We start from the raw sequence: 13,362 nt of genomic DNA on the forward strand, positions 1-13,362 counted from the left end.
ACATCCAATTACTATTCGCCTAAGCCATACACACTTAGCAGCACTCTATTGTCAGTCATCAAGGTCATGTATTGTCACTCAGTCAAATAAAATGTTCCACAAACACACCCAGCATTCTTCAGTGTACAGTACAGCTGGCATGTTACGACGGTGAAACTCTCAGGTTGCCTGTACTGTAGCCTAACTCTTACCAGCAATCACTGTGAGGCTGCACCAGGGTCAAGGCTACACGACCTCAAACCAGGAACCTGGACACGACGGAAATATTCAGGCTCTCTGGTTACAAACAGGCCTCTACCTCAACATGCTTCATCACAGGGAGCAGAGACCTGCAACACACAGGCGGGCAGCGCTCTGTTCTACAGGGAGTGAGTGATGATGATGATGATGATGATGATGGTGGTGGTACTGGAGAACTGGAATGGAGGCATACAGAACATTCCTCCAATGCCAGACTCCGTGTCATGCCTTCCGCGGGGCATGCTTGTGCAGCACACACACACGCACAGGTTCGAGTCTAATTTTACAATGGCCTACTGCATAAACCTATGCAGGATGTCAAAAGAACTTCTCTTCAACTAATGAATGTATTGAGTGTAATTTCTTTCTCGAAAATACTGAGGCAATGGGAATTACAGGGATTAAGGGATCTTTCAAACAATCCGTTTCAAAATCCTCTAATACCCTCCTCACACGGTCCTTCGAACTCAACTGTTTCAATAAAGGCAACCCTTTAAACAACTCTTCAACATAATAGACTGACTAATATTCCTAAATTCAGAAAACAGCATATGCTAAAACCACACCCAAAATACCGTATAATATTGAATGTGCAAGTCCCTGTGCTCACCTTCAGTTAAGAGAGAGATAGGGGAGCTGGGTAAGCCTTTATCAAACAGCAGTGTTACCAGTAGCCTACTACCCTTCTCTCTGCAGCCTGGACAGTGTTCTACCTTCTCTCCCTGTCGCTGTGGTCCTGCAGCAGCCCGGCGTAGAGCCGTAGCGTAGAGCCGTAGCGTAGCGCCGTAGCGTAGAGCCGTAGCGTAGCGCCGTAGCGTAGAGCCGTAGCGTAGCGCCGTAGCACAGCGCCGTAGCACAGCGCCGTAGCACAGCGGCCAACCTTGAGGCAGCACGAGACGCAGCCTCATAAAAGCCCACCGTCAGGACTTTCAGCCTGAGTCATCCGTCGGCAGACTAGGCCTCACGGCCGGCTAAAAGCTTTTTCTTTCAGAGTAAGCACTAGACTCGCAGGGTATTGTACTTTCTCAAGCGAGCAGAGCAGAGCTGATGTGTGAACACATTGGTAGGGTTATTACAGCAAACGCCTAATCACTACCTCCAATCCCAAAAGGCTGTGCCTGCAGTATCTGGTAAATGGTAACGGTAAACGGACTGCACCTATATAGCGCTTTTATCCAAGAAAACAAAAAACATTTACAATGAAGGCCTCTCATTCACACACACACACACACACATGGTGGCAGCTGCCATGCAAGGTGCTAGCCTGCTCATTGGGAGCAATTTGGAGTTCAGTGTCTTGCCCAAAGACACTTCGACATATCGTCAGGAGAAGACGGGATTCGAACCGCCAACCCTATGATCATTGGACGACCCGCTCGACCTCCTGAGCTACAGCCGCCCCCATCTAGGCTATTAACTCCGCACAGGTAATTGTTACTGCAATTACAAGTTCGTTTGTATGTGATGCATAAACCTTGTTTGTCAATATTGTTGACGGCTTGCTTATTATTTCCTACTAATCCTCACCCCCTAACCACATACAGAGTAGTGATTGCATACCAGTATCAATAATTAATCACAGCAATTACGAAGGCCAAAATTACATGGCAATTTAAACATTGTCTTCTCTTCGTTTTTTTTACTCACTTCCACACTTTCATTCTTGAGAAACGGCAGGTTCTCCAACTTCCATACAAACCGAGTGTTAGCCTAATTAACTTTCAGCTCTATAGAAATAACAAGTCAATGTAGCCTAATTGCGTAGTGAGAAAACCTTAGACCTAGATGATTCAGTTGAGGAAGGCAGTCCTTGTGCAATTATATAAGAGAATATATAAGAAAAAGCCCTGACCACTGTCTCTCACTAGACTGGAACGAGGTCAGATGCTGAGAGAGAAGCTCTTTATGAATGAAATGGCTACTCCCATTGTCCCACACCAACGGTGTGTGTGTGCTCGCGCGTGCGTGCGTGTGTGTCAGCCTGCAGGATAATCTCTGATGAATAACAACTCAGGATTTGCATTCAGCCAAAATACTCCTGCCCAGTTCGAACAGGCAACCAATGAAGAATGTGCTCCGAGGCATTGTCCCATTGTGGCCATGTCTGCTAGTAGGACACAAGCACATTGATGAGGAAAGTGTGACTGGAATTCTGCTTGGAGTTTACAAGCGGTCAGCGGCCGGCAGTGCTCACACACAGGCATGGGGTGACTTGTTATAAGAAGAAGAAACAGCCAGGCTGGCCGAGTGTGTGATGCCTGACCGCCTATGATAATCACATACAACTCTCTCAACCAACACTCATAAAACATTACATCACCCTAAACCCAAGAGCTATACCACAACTTGATACCACAAACTTTATGAAGCCTTTGTAAACCTTATCAAGGATCATTACAAGCTAATGGTTTATAGAGACTCGTTAAAGCCTTAACGTTTTAGAATAGGCCTAATAGTGGTCATTTACATCAACTAGGCTATTTGAATTATCTGGTACTTGAAAGGCAAGTGTGGAGCTTTACACATTAAACAGTATTTCATCTGCTAATCCTTGCAGATCAGCACATCGTGCCTCACTCACAAACAGTACTTCCACAAGTGTTACAATAGGGAGAGCAAGTCTTGACAATGTTTTGTGATATTCTTGGAGGGTAGGAGGGAATACCGTGCATTGTGCACAGAGCCCGGAAAGGCTTGGCTAGGAATGCTGTGAGATTATGTGATAATGAACTTATTATTATAACATAACATGCATTGGCCTACGAGAAATAGGACAATTTGAGTAGCAAGTTGAAATATAGGACAGCTTGAGTCGTAGCTTGATTTCAACTCAATTCGATGAATAAAAAAAAAGATTGTTAACAAGAGCTTGATGTCAACTGGGTATGCAATACCTTTTCAGCTAGGAGTGTGTATACATGTTTTAGATATAATACATTCTTCTTCGTAAGTGAACACATGACTTCCCGAGTCTTTCTATTGTCTGACTAATGTAACTGCCCAAATCTCTCCTTGCTCATCCATGCGTGGTTACTGGGTTAATCCGTCTCCCAGCGCAGAGCTGTCTGACCCCAGCAGATCCAAACAGGAGGGACACGAGGCAGATCGAGGAGGGCTGCTCCCGTCTTGTGGGATTATTAAGTCAAACGAGTGACTACTCTGCCGTTTCGTGTTTTTGCTTGGCTACGTGGATGTGACCATGAAAACATGAGAAAGGCTATATCATATATATGGCTTTGTATGGTCAAGGTGCAATACAGGCTCGGACAGTTGCATCATAAAAAAAACACACAAAAAAACATGGGTTGACAGCTGGCAAATGAACTACCCTCACCGTCCTGTGCCTCCAGCTAGCTAACCTTATTATAATAAATAGAGGTGTGAATGTAATTACGACTACCTAGCCAAGTTTAAGACAGCAAGCAATCTCGAATAGCTAGCCTACAAACGTTAGCCTAGCGAGTGCCCTGCTTCTATACAGCCGTGGTGCCTGGCCCTACTGTCATGACAACAATGGGTCTTTCCTGCTCCCCCATCTGTGGTGATGAACCCCATGACGAGAATATAGCATCTAACAACTAAATATAGCATTACCCAGCTAACAATATAGCATTACCCAGCTAACAATATAGCATTACCCAGCTAACAATATAGCATTACCCAGCTAACAATATAGCATTACCCAGCTAACAATATAGCATTACCCAGCTAACAATATAGCATTACCCAGCTAACAATATAGCATTACCCAGCTAACAATATAGCATTACCCAGCTAACAATATAGCATTACCCAGCTAACAATATAGCATTACCCAGCTAACAATATAGCATTACCCAGCTAACAATATAGCATTACCCAGCTAACAATATAGCATTACCCTGCTAACAATATAGCATTACCCAGCTAACAATATAGCATTACCCAGCTAACAATATAGCATTACCCAGCTAACAATATAGCATTACCCAGCTAACAATATAGCATTACCCAGCTAACAATATAGCATTACCCAGCTAACAATATAGCATTACCCAGCTAACAATATAGCATTACCCAGCTAACAATATAACATTACCCAGCTAACAATATAGCATTACCCAGCTAACAATATAACATTACCCAGCTAACAATATAGCATTACCCAGCTAACAATATAGCATTACCCAGCTAACAATATAGCATAACCCTGCTAACAATATAGCATTACCCAGCTAACAATATAGCATTACCCAGCTAACAATATAGCATTACCCAGCTAACAATATAGCATAACCCTGCTAACAATATAGCATTACCCAGCTAACAATATAGCATAACCCTGCTAACAATATAGCATTACCCAGCTAACAATATAGCATTACCCTGCTAACAACTGAATATAGCATTACCCAGCTAACAATATAGCATTACCCTGCTAACAATATAGCATTACCCAGCTAACAACTGAATATAGCATTACCCAGCTAACAGTATAGCATTACCCTGCTAACAATATAGCATTACCCTGCTAACAACTGAATATAGCATTACCCCGCTAACAACTGAATATAGCATTACCCTGCTAACAACTGAATATAGCATTACCCCGCTAACAACTGAATATAGCATTACCCTGCTAACAACTGAATATAGCATTACCCTGCTAACAACTGAATATAGCATTACCCTGCTAACAACTGAATATAGCATTACCCCGCTAACAACTGAATATAGCATTACCCTGCTAACAATATAGCATTACCCTGCTAACAACTGAATATAGCATATCCCTGCTAACAACTGAATATAGCATTACCCTGCTAACAACTGAATATAGCATTACCCAGCTAACAATATAGCATTACCCAGCTAACAACTGAATATAGCATTACTCTGCTAACAATATAGCATTACCCAGCTAACAACTGAATATAGCATTACCCCGCTAACAACTGAATATAGCATTACCCTGCTAACAACTGAATATAGCATTACCCTGCTAACAACTGAATATAGCATTACCCAGCTAACAATATAGCATTACCCTGCTAACAACTGAATATAGCATTACCCAGCTAACAATATAGCATTACCCTGCTAACAACTGAATATAGCATTACCCTGCTAACAATATAGCATTACCCAGCTAACAACTGAATATAGCATTACCCAGCTAACAATATAGCATTACCCAGCTAACAATATAGCATTACCCAGCTAACAATATAGCATTACCCAGCTAACAATATAGCATTACCCAGCTAACAATATAGCATTACCCAGCTAACAATATAGCATTGCCCTGCTAACAACTGAATATAGCATTACCCTGCTAACAATATAGCATTACCCTGCTAACAATATAGCATTACCCAACTAACAATATAGCATTACCTTAACAACTGGCCTACCGGCACGGTTAGCGGAGAGGACGCTAACCCTAACCCAGTTCATCATGCTAACCCTAACCCAGTTCATCATGCTAACCCTAACCCAGTTCATCATGCTAACCCTAACCCAGTTCATCATGCTAACCCTAACCCAGTTCATCATGCTAACCCTAACCCAGTTCATCATGCTAACCCTAACCCAGTTCATCATGCTAACCCTAACCCAGTTCATCATGCTAACCCAGTTCATCATGCTAACCCTAACCCAGTTCATCATGCTAACCCAGTTCATCATGCTAACCCTAACCCAGTTCATCATGCTAACCCAGTTCATCATGCTAACCCTAACCCAGTTCATCATGCTAACCCTAACCCAGTTCATCATGCTAACCCTAACCCAGTTCATCATGCTAACCCTAACCCAGTTCATCATGCTAACCCTAACCCAGTTCATCATGCTAACCCTAACCCAGTTCATCATGCTAACCCAGTTCATCATGCTAACCCTAACCCAGTTCATCATGCTAACCCAGTTCATCATGCTAACCCTAACCCAGTTCATCATGCTAACCCAGTTCATCATGCTAACCCTAACCCAGTTCATCATGCTAACCCTAACCCAGTTCATCATGCTAACCCTAACCCAGTTCATCATGCTAACCCAGTTCATCATGCTAACCCAGTTCATCATGCTAACCCTAACCCAGTTCATCATGGTCAGAGGCAGGGATCGTGTTCTAGGCGAACCTCACTTCCTATCTTGATGATGCCCGCTATGTAAACACACCAGCCCGTTAACCCGAGCTAGCTGGTTAGCCACAATGGGACTGACAACAAAACGCTGGGCGAAGGCGGTATATTCATTTAGTCTACAAACACACGCGCTCCCGTTGACGTTGCGTAAAACAAGCAATTAATGTCGAGTAGACCTACCTTGAATAACCTCTCGTTGCACCATGTCTCGTAAATGTAAACCCGTTGAAATGTGATCAAATGTTGCCCTTGAGAAGTGTGAGTGCTCAGGCGGCTCAGCTGTCCCCCCGCTGCACCAGAGCAGCTGTCAGACTGGGGCAGATCACACTGGGGCAGATCAGACTGGGGCAGAGCGAAAGCAGCGTGGTGGATCAGATGCGTCATTTTTTTTTCCCAACCCACTTCGGCCATAACCACGCCCCCGCGAGTTTTCATTGGACATTGGGGGGGCGCTGGTGGACCGTATGGGATGGGCAGAGAGGACATGTTTTTAAAGAACCGCCTAGACATCATAGAAGGATTCGTTAGTATCATGGAGGTATAATATAACGGTTAGTATAGGTAGGAATTATGTGCCCATCGACCGACAGGCTTGCAAATTAAAATGCAGTGTTTTCCCGTCCCTAGTCCACGAGCAAGAACAAAACAAAACAGCGCCATCTGGCGGAAATTGTGTGTCACTTTTGGAAGATACTACTAGCCGAAATAGGGAGAGCTTTAGTGCACAATTTACAGTCAAACGTCAAACATTACAGTAAAATAAAATATAATACACTACATTCAAATATATGTAGATATTTATATATATATATGTATTCCACGGGGTTAATCAATCCAGGCTACACACGGCCGTGAGAATAGATACCAATCTTATCTCATTTTCTGAATGGTAGGGTCCACGCAGTCAACCCTTTCTACTTCTCCTCCACAGTCGCAGCCATGAGGTAAGGACCAGAAACCTGTCACATTTATATACATGCGTGAGAATCTGGCCGGTTTTAGTACTCGACATAGCATTGTAATATTAATACTTCCCGAAGATATGAGAGAATGACATTGAATTGGTTGCATAAGCATCTAACGACTCCTTAGTTTGTCAGACCACGGCCTGCTTGGCTAACCTAGTGCTAGCGAGCTAAACCATTGTTGTGACTGCTAGTGATTAAAGGCGACATGTGTAAACATGTTTTCATAACACGCCCATCTGGAGGGCTCTAGTCTGCTACACTTTACTGCTGTGGCCGGGTCATACAAGCTTGCTAGTTTGTAGCTATTTATTTTTATTTATTTAACCTTTATTTATACAGGTAAAAAAACACGTTGAGTTCAGAGGACTCATTTTCAAGTGTGACCTGTTCACAGTCATTCAGCACTCGTTACACTAAGTTACAAACAACAGGACAGAATTACAATAAAACATACAGGACTATGTGTAACAATAACAACAATAAAAGTCGGAAGTCTAAAAGTGCAAAGTGCATAGCTAGCTAGTAACTATACCATTGAAAAAAACGTTGCATCATACAGTGACTGAATTGGCTAATATGCCTAATTTAGCTTGCTAAATGGACAGAGTTACAGTTCGTTAAATTGGCTAACTAGCCTAACACAACACAGATGTCTCTGACAAGCATACATCTGTGTTGTATTTTCTGTGTTCTCATGTTGTTTTTATTCTGTATCGCTTGTTGTGTTTTACTCTGACCTGCCAAGGGGACTGCAGATGCAAATGAGCTTTAAGCTAGAATCTGGTCCAGTGCATTAGATGTTGTCATAGTATCCTCTATGTGTAATGTATGTTTTAAAGTCGCACAGAAATGAAAAAAGCATTCTGTCCCATTTTGGTTCACATAATTGGTCATAGGGTTCATCTATTCAACGATGTATGCCAAAATTGGCTCTTTTTTTTTTTTACAAAATTCTACTTTTGTTGTAATCTTATATCAAAGTATATAATTTCATACTTCCTGGAAAACGGTAGGTCACGTGCAATGACGACAACAGGTACATTAGATTTTAGGCCAATAATCTCACGACATCCACCCGTCAATCAACGCTATCCTTCTATCGAATCTGTCTAAAGTTCTTAAAACCCGTCCACTTGTCAATGTTCCAACCAAATTCCTCTAAACACATGTCCCACCATCATAGCTTGTTTGCGTCGGAAATACGTCAAACTACGTAAATTAGATGATCTCAAACGTCCGTTTCTGTGCGACTTTAAACTGTACGCTGTCCCTTTTAAATAAATAAATTGAATTGAATTAACGTAGGCAATACACAAACATGGGGGTTTGTGGGTATCGGATTGAAGCAAGTTAACTGCGGCTCATAACGTAAAGTAGAGCTGCCGGCTGGGGATTGCAAGGTCCCCGGTTCGATCCCAGCTCCCGGCAGTGTGCCGGAGTGTCGTTGAGCAAGACATGGATCCCCAAAATCACTCACACGCGACACGGTGGTGCAATACCAAGTACTTGCCTCAGCAAGAAGGGCTCTGGGCTTTTCTGTACAGAGTTTGCACGTTCTCCCCATGTTTGCAAGGGTTTCCTCCCAAAGAACCCAATACGAAGAACATGCATTAGAACAGATGCTCTTCAGTCCTGACCAGGACGTGGACTGAGCAGTTGGACTTTGTTGGTCCCTGGGCGCCATGAAAGATGGCTGCCCTCTGCTCCTGGAGGAGTACAGCTTGGATGGGAGAAATGCAGGGAACAGTTTCCACCGGCGACCGCAGATGCATGCGTACTAGATAGATAGATAGATAGATAGATAGATAGATACTTTACTGATCCCCCTGAGGGAAATTTGGCGTGGTGTGTGGTTGTCGCCGGAGCCCATAATGTTTATTTGTGTTAATGACTGTGTGGCAAATAAAAGCCCCTGGAGGTCCTGAATCATTCTATCATGTGTGTGTCTAGTATGAATCATTCTATCATGTGTGTGTCTAGTATGAATCATTCTATCATGTGTGTGTCTAGTATGAATCATTCTATCATGTGTGTGTCTAGTATGAATCATTCTATCGTGTGTGTGTCTAGTATGAATCATTCTATCGTGTGTGTGTCTAGTATGAATCATTCTATCATGTGTGTGTCTAGTATGAATCATTCTATCATGTGTGTGTCTAGTATGAATCATTCTATCGTGTGTGTGTCTAGTATGAATCATTCTATCATGTGTGTGTCTAGTATGAATCATTCTATCATGTGTGTGTCTAGTATGAATCATTCTATCATGTGTGTGTCTAGTATGCTCAGGCTCTATCGTGTGTGTGTCTAGTATGCTCAGGCTCTATCATGTGTGTGTCTAGTATGCTCAGGCTCTATCATGTGTGTGTCTAGTATGCTCAGGCTCCAGAAGCGCTTGGCGTCCAGCGTCCTGCGCTGCGGCAAGAAGAAGGTATGGCTGGATCCCAATGAGACCAATGAAATCGCCAACGCCAACTCACGTAACTCGAGGCCTTTTCCTTATTGTCTACCTTGTCATTTTGTAGGTTTTAGACGTTCCTGCTGGGTAATAAATGTCATGGTGTCTGATTTGGATCTGGAACAGTTTATATGCACACAGGAAATCGAGGCATAAGATGGTTTTGTGGGTGCAATCCATAAACTGGATGTTAAAGTTTTTCTGGAGCAAATATTCTCCCCCCCCTCTTTCCCACAGGCCAGCAGATCCGCAAGCTGGTGAAGGATGGCCTGATCATCAGGAAGCCCGTGACTGTGCACTCCCGCGCCCGCTGCCGCAAGAACACGCTAGCGCGTCGCAAGGGACGTCACATGGGTGTAGGTGGGTATGGACACATTGTAGAACAGACGTGGATGAGAGGGAGAACAGTCCAAGCGTGGGAAAGCTACAGGGCTGGGATGTGAAAGGTAGGGATTGGACCTCACCATACGATATGGGTCATGATTAGATTATATTGTGATTATAACCCTTTTACTAACAATTAATACAATTTACATCTATTAAAAATCACTAGTTGGTTAATGATTTTGACTCCTGTTGAGAATTGGATTAGTAAAAGCAAGTGTTGTTGTACTCGTGTAATGTTCTGCTTTCAGCTATCCTGTCACAGGTGGAAGAAAAGACATGCTTAAAGGACAATGCTCGTTTTTGACAACCTGGACCTTATTTACGACATATTATAAGACGTTTGACTCAACGAGATCACTTTGGTGTAGTTCGGAGGCATGTAGAAGAAATTTAAAATGGTTGTTTTCATCAATCTGTCTTGATGAATCGCTAGTTGTGCTTACATAGAGCATAGGCCTGTGGTGGTTTTCACATGCCATGATCTTTAGAAACGTCTTTCAAAACGAAATAGCTTCCTCACTTGCTCCAGCACGCACAGCGCGCAATCGTTGCTCCAGCACGCTGTGCGCATGCGTGCTGGAGCAAGTGAGGAAGCTATTTCGTGTCTAAAGACGTTTCTAAAGATCATATTACAGAGGCATGTGAAAAACAACACAACAGGCCTACGCTCTATGTAAGCACAGCTAGCGATTGACAGATTGATGAAAACAACCGTTTCGCAGCAGAAAATAGATTTTTAGAAACTGCATTCTAAGTGCCCCGACCACCGCCATTACATGGATATACTGGCTCGCACTGGATTTTAAATTTCTTCTACATGCCTCCGAACTACACCAAAGTGATCTCGGTGAGTCAAACGTCTTATAATATGTCGTAAATAAGGTCCAGGTTGTCAAAAACGAGCATTGTCCTTTAACTAATTCATGTCTGAGGTGTGATTTGACTGATGATCTTGCGTCAGGACCTGTCACCCATCATGCTCTCTCCCTCCCTGCCCAGGTAAGAGGAAGGGCACGGCCAACGCCCGTATGCCAGAGAAGGTGTCATGGATGAGGCGCATGAGGATTCTGCGCCGTCTTCTGCGTCGCTACAGGGAGTCCAAGAAGATCGACAGGCACATGTAAGTCTGGCCCTCAGTGCGACGCCGCTTACTGTGACTTACATTGTCGTTTTAGGACACGCCTCCCTTGGAAATATTCTAGTGGATCCCTTTGTCCAGTGTGATCCCCCCCCCCCCCCCCCCCCCAGTACAAATGTTTTTAGAGGGCAGCAGAACCACAATTTCAAAGATGATGGCCCGTGTTCAACTTATCAAACCCACGGGCTGATGTGGATAAATACTGTGCTAGAAATATTGAGCACCAAGGAGCACCCTGGTTGCGCCACGCCTTCTCACAGCACCCATCTCGTTTCCGCCCTGGCCTCTCCACAGGTACCACAGCCTCTACCTGAAGGCCAAGGGTAACGTCTTCAAGAACAAGCGCATCCTGATGGAGCACATCCACAGACTAAAGGCAGACAAGGCTCGCAAGAAGCTCCTGTCGTAAGTTGACACTACAACGCTAACTGTCTCATTTAGGAGTCTCATCCCAGCTATTCATTTGGGCCTAGCCCCCTCCAAACCCCCCTACCTCTGGATATAGGATCCCATCATGGAATTCTGCTGAAATTTGGTGCCTGACTGCATGCCGCTGTAGTGTTATATTGTTGTAAGCTTCCATTGAGCTATTCTGGATTTCAGAAGAATGTGTTGTGTTATTGGTAGTCTTAGACATGGCTAGCCAGACCTATCTCCACACTTTGTTTACGTTGTGCCAGCACTGGTGAAAGGTCTGGCTGGACGCATTACCGTTCGGGGATAGGGGGGGAAAAAACGCTGTGTTTCTTTAAACCAATCACAATCGGTTTTGGCAGAGCCGTTGCTAGATTGTTGCATGTAGTCTGGATTGAATCTGATTGGGCAGATGCCAGATTTTGCCGCCACTGATTGGGCAGTAATACACAAATGACAATAATGGTGTGGGTCTTGCTGTGTCCCTCCAGCGACCAGGCCGAAGCCCGCCGTTCCAAGACCAAGGAGGCGCGTAAACGCAGGGAAGAGCGTCTCCTGGCCAAGAAGGAAGAGATCATCAAGACGTTGTCGAAGGAGGAGGAGGCCACCAAGAAATGAGATCACCTTCCCTACCCCTATGTACCCCTTTTCAATGTTAATAAATTTGGACAGAAAAGGATGAGGCTGTTATTGTTATTGTTGCTGTGGTTGAATCATTTGGAGTTTGTGGAATGTAATCTTGTCAAATATTTTGTTAGTGATTTCTCTCTTTTTTGGGGTGGGGGGGGGGGGGGGGCGTGATTAATATGTTGGCTGACAATTCACTTTGCTCTGAAATAGCCAACAGCTAAATCTAATGTTTTTGCTGAGATAGTGGGGACTTTCACCTTAAAGCTGAAGTATGTAGCCTAACGTCTGCGCTATAAGCCTGATGTGGGCAAGCTAGGAGCTCGCAGGGAGAGAAATTCCATCTGCCAGGGTACAATTCAGTCTGCTTCCGCCTCTGGGTTTGTGGGTGAACAGACTGAACACTGGTGTTATGGTGTTGAGCCTGGGTGTTATGGTGTTGAGCCTGGGTGTTATGGTGTTGAGGCTGGGTGTTATGGTGTTGAGGCTGGGTGTTATGGTGTTGAGCCTGGGTGTTATGGTGTTGAGGCTGGGTGTTATGGTGTGGAGCCTGGGTGTTATGGTGTGGAGCCTGGGTGTTATGGTGTTGAGCCTGGGTGTTATGGTGTTGAGGCCGGCCTTGGATCTCTGAGGAAGTGCACCTCCCTTTCCCCATCGCAGGCTCTCTGGCCACTGAGCTCCACGCTGTGCCGAAGGAGATCAACCACCTCATGGCTCTTCACAGACGAGGCGTACTGAGGAGGATATACAATACTCAAAGAAATTAAGGGAACGCCGATCATCATGGCGGATCTACATGAACGAAATAACCAAGTTGAAAATCTTTATTGATTACATTGTGCAATTCGCCGAGAACAAAATGATGGTCAATGGAAACTCAAATAATCATCCTGTTGAGAGCTGGATGTGATTAAGTGTGAGGAAGTGTTCCCTTAATCTTTTGGAGCAGTATATATACTGTAGATACTGTAAGTGCCAGACACACTGCCTGCTTGACTGAAGGGT

At 44.1% G+C, this 13,362-nt stretch overlaps 2 protein-coding genes across 4 annotated transcripts in view; one reads left to right on the top strand and one right to left on the bottom strand.

Annotated features, from left to right (window-relative positions):
* gpam (glycerol-3-phosphate acyltransferase, mitochondrial) overlaps positions 1-6,684 on the bottom strand; it is a 47,953-nt gene extending 41,269 nt beyond the window's left edge. For both annotated transcript variants that reach the window (XM_084459986.1, XM_084459985.1), the window contains exon 1: positions 6,546-6,684. The gene's annotated coding sequence lies outside the window, so the exon portion shown is untranslated. The remainder of the gene's footprint in view (positions 1-6,545) is intronic.
* Positions 6,685-6,900: 216 nt separating this feature from the next.
* LOC311326970 (large ribosomal subunit protein eL19-like) lies at positions 6,901-12,370 on the top strand. Of its 2 annotated transcripts, XM_084459958.1 has the most exons (7): positions 6,901-6,916; positions 7,259-7,309; positions 9,707-9,813; positions 10,029-10,151; positions 11,178-11,298; positions 11,611-11,721; positions 12,222-12,370. In XM_084459958.1, exons 2-7 carry the CDS (start codon positions 7,305-7,307, stop codon positions 12,346-12,348), a joined length of 594 nt encoding a protein of 197 aa, XP_084316084.1. In that variant the 5' UTR covers positions 6,901-6,916; positions 7,259-7,304; the 3' UTR covers positions 12,349-12,370. The 2 variants fall into 2 exon arrangements, with proteins under 2 accessions (XP_084316084.1, XP_084316083.1); XM_084459957.1 differs by lacking the exons at positions 6,901-6,916; positions 7,259-7,309 and having other exon boundaries at positions 9,568-9,813.
* Positions 12,371-13,362: the final 992 nt, after the last annotated feature.

This window comes from Borostomias antarcticus, assembly GCF_949987555.1.
Source record: "Borostomias antarcticus genome assembly, chromosome: 29".
Lineage (NCBI taxonomy): Eukaryota > Metazoa > Chordata > Actinopteri > Stomiiformes > Stomiidae > Borostomias > Borostomias antarcticus.

Excerpts from the sequence above, each read along its gene's own strand:
- LOC311326970 (XM_084459957.1), top strand. The coding sequence starts at position 9,693 with ATGTGTGTGTCTAGTATGCTCAGGCTCCAGAAGCGCTTGGCGTCCAGC. Across the intron at positions 10,152-11,177 it reads GGGACGTCACATGGGTGTAG|GTAAGAGGAAGGGCACGGCC; the intron begins GTGGGTATGGAC and ends CTCCCTGCCCAG. Across the intron at positions 11,299-11,610 it reads AAGAAGATCGACAGGCACAT|GTACCACAGCCTCTACCTGA; the intron begins GTAAGTCTGGCC and ends GCCTCTCCACAG.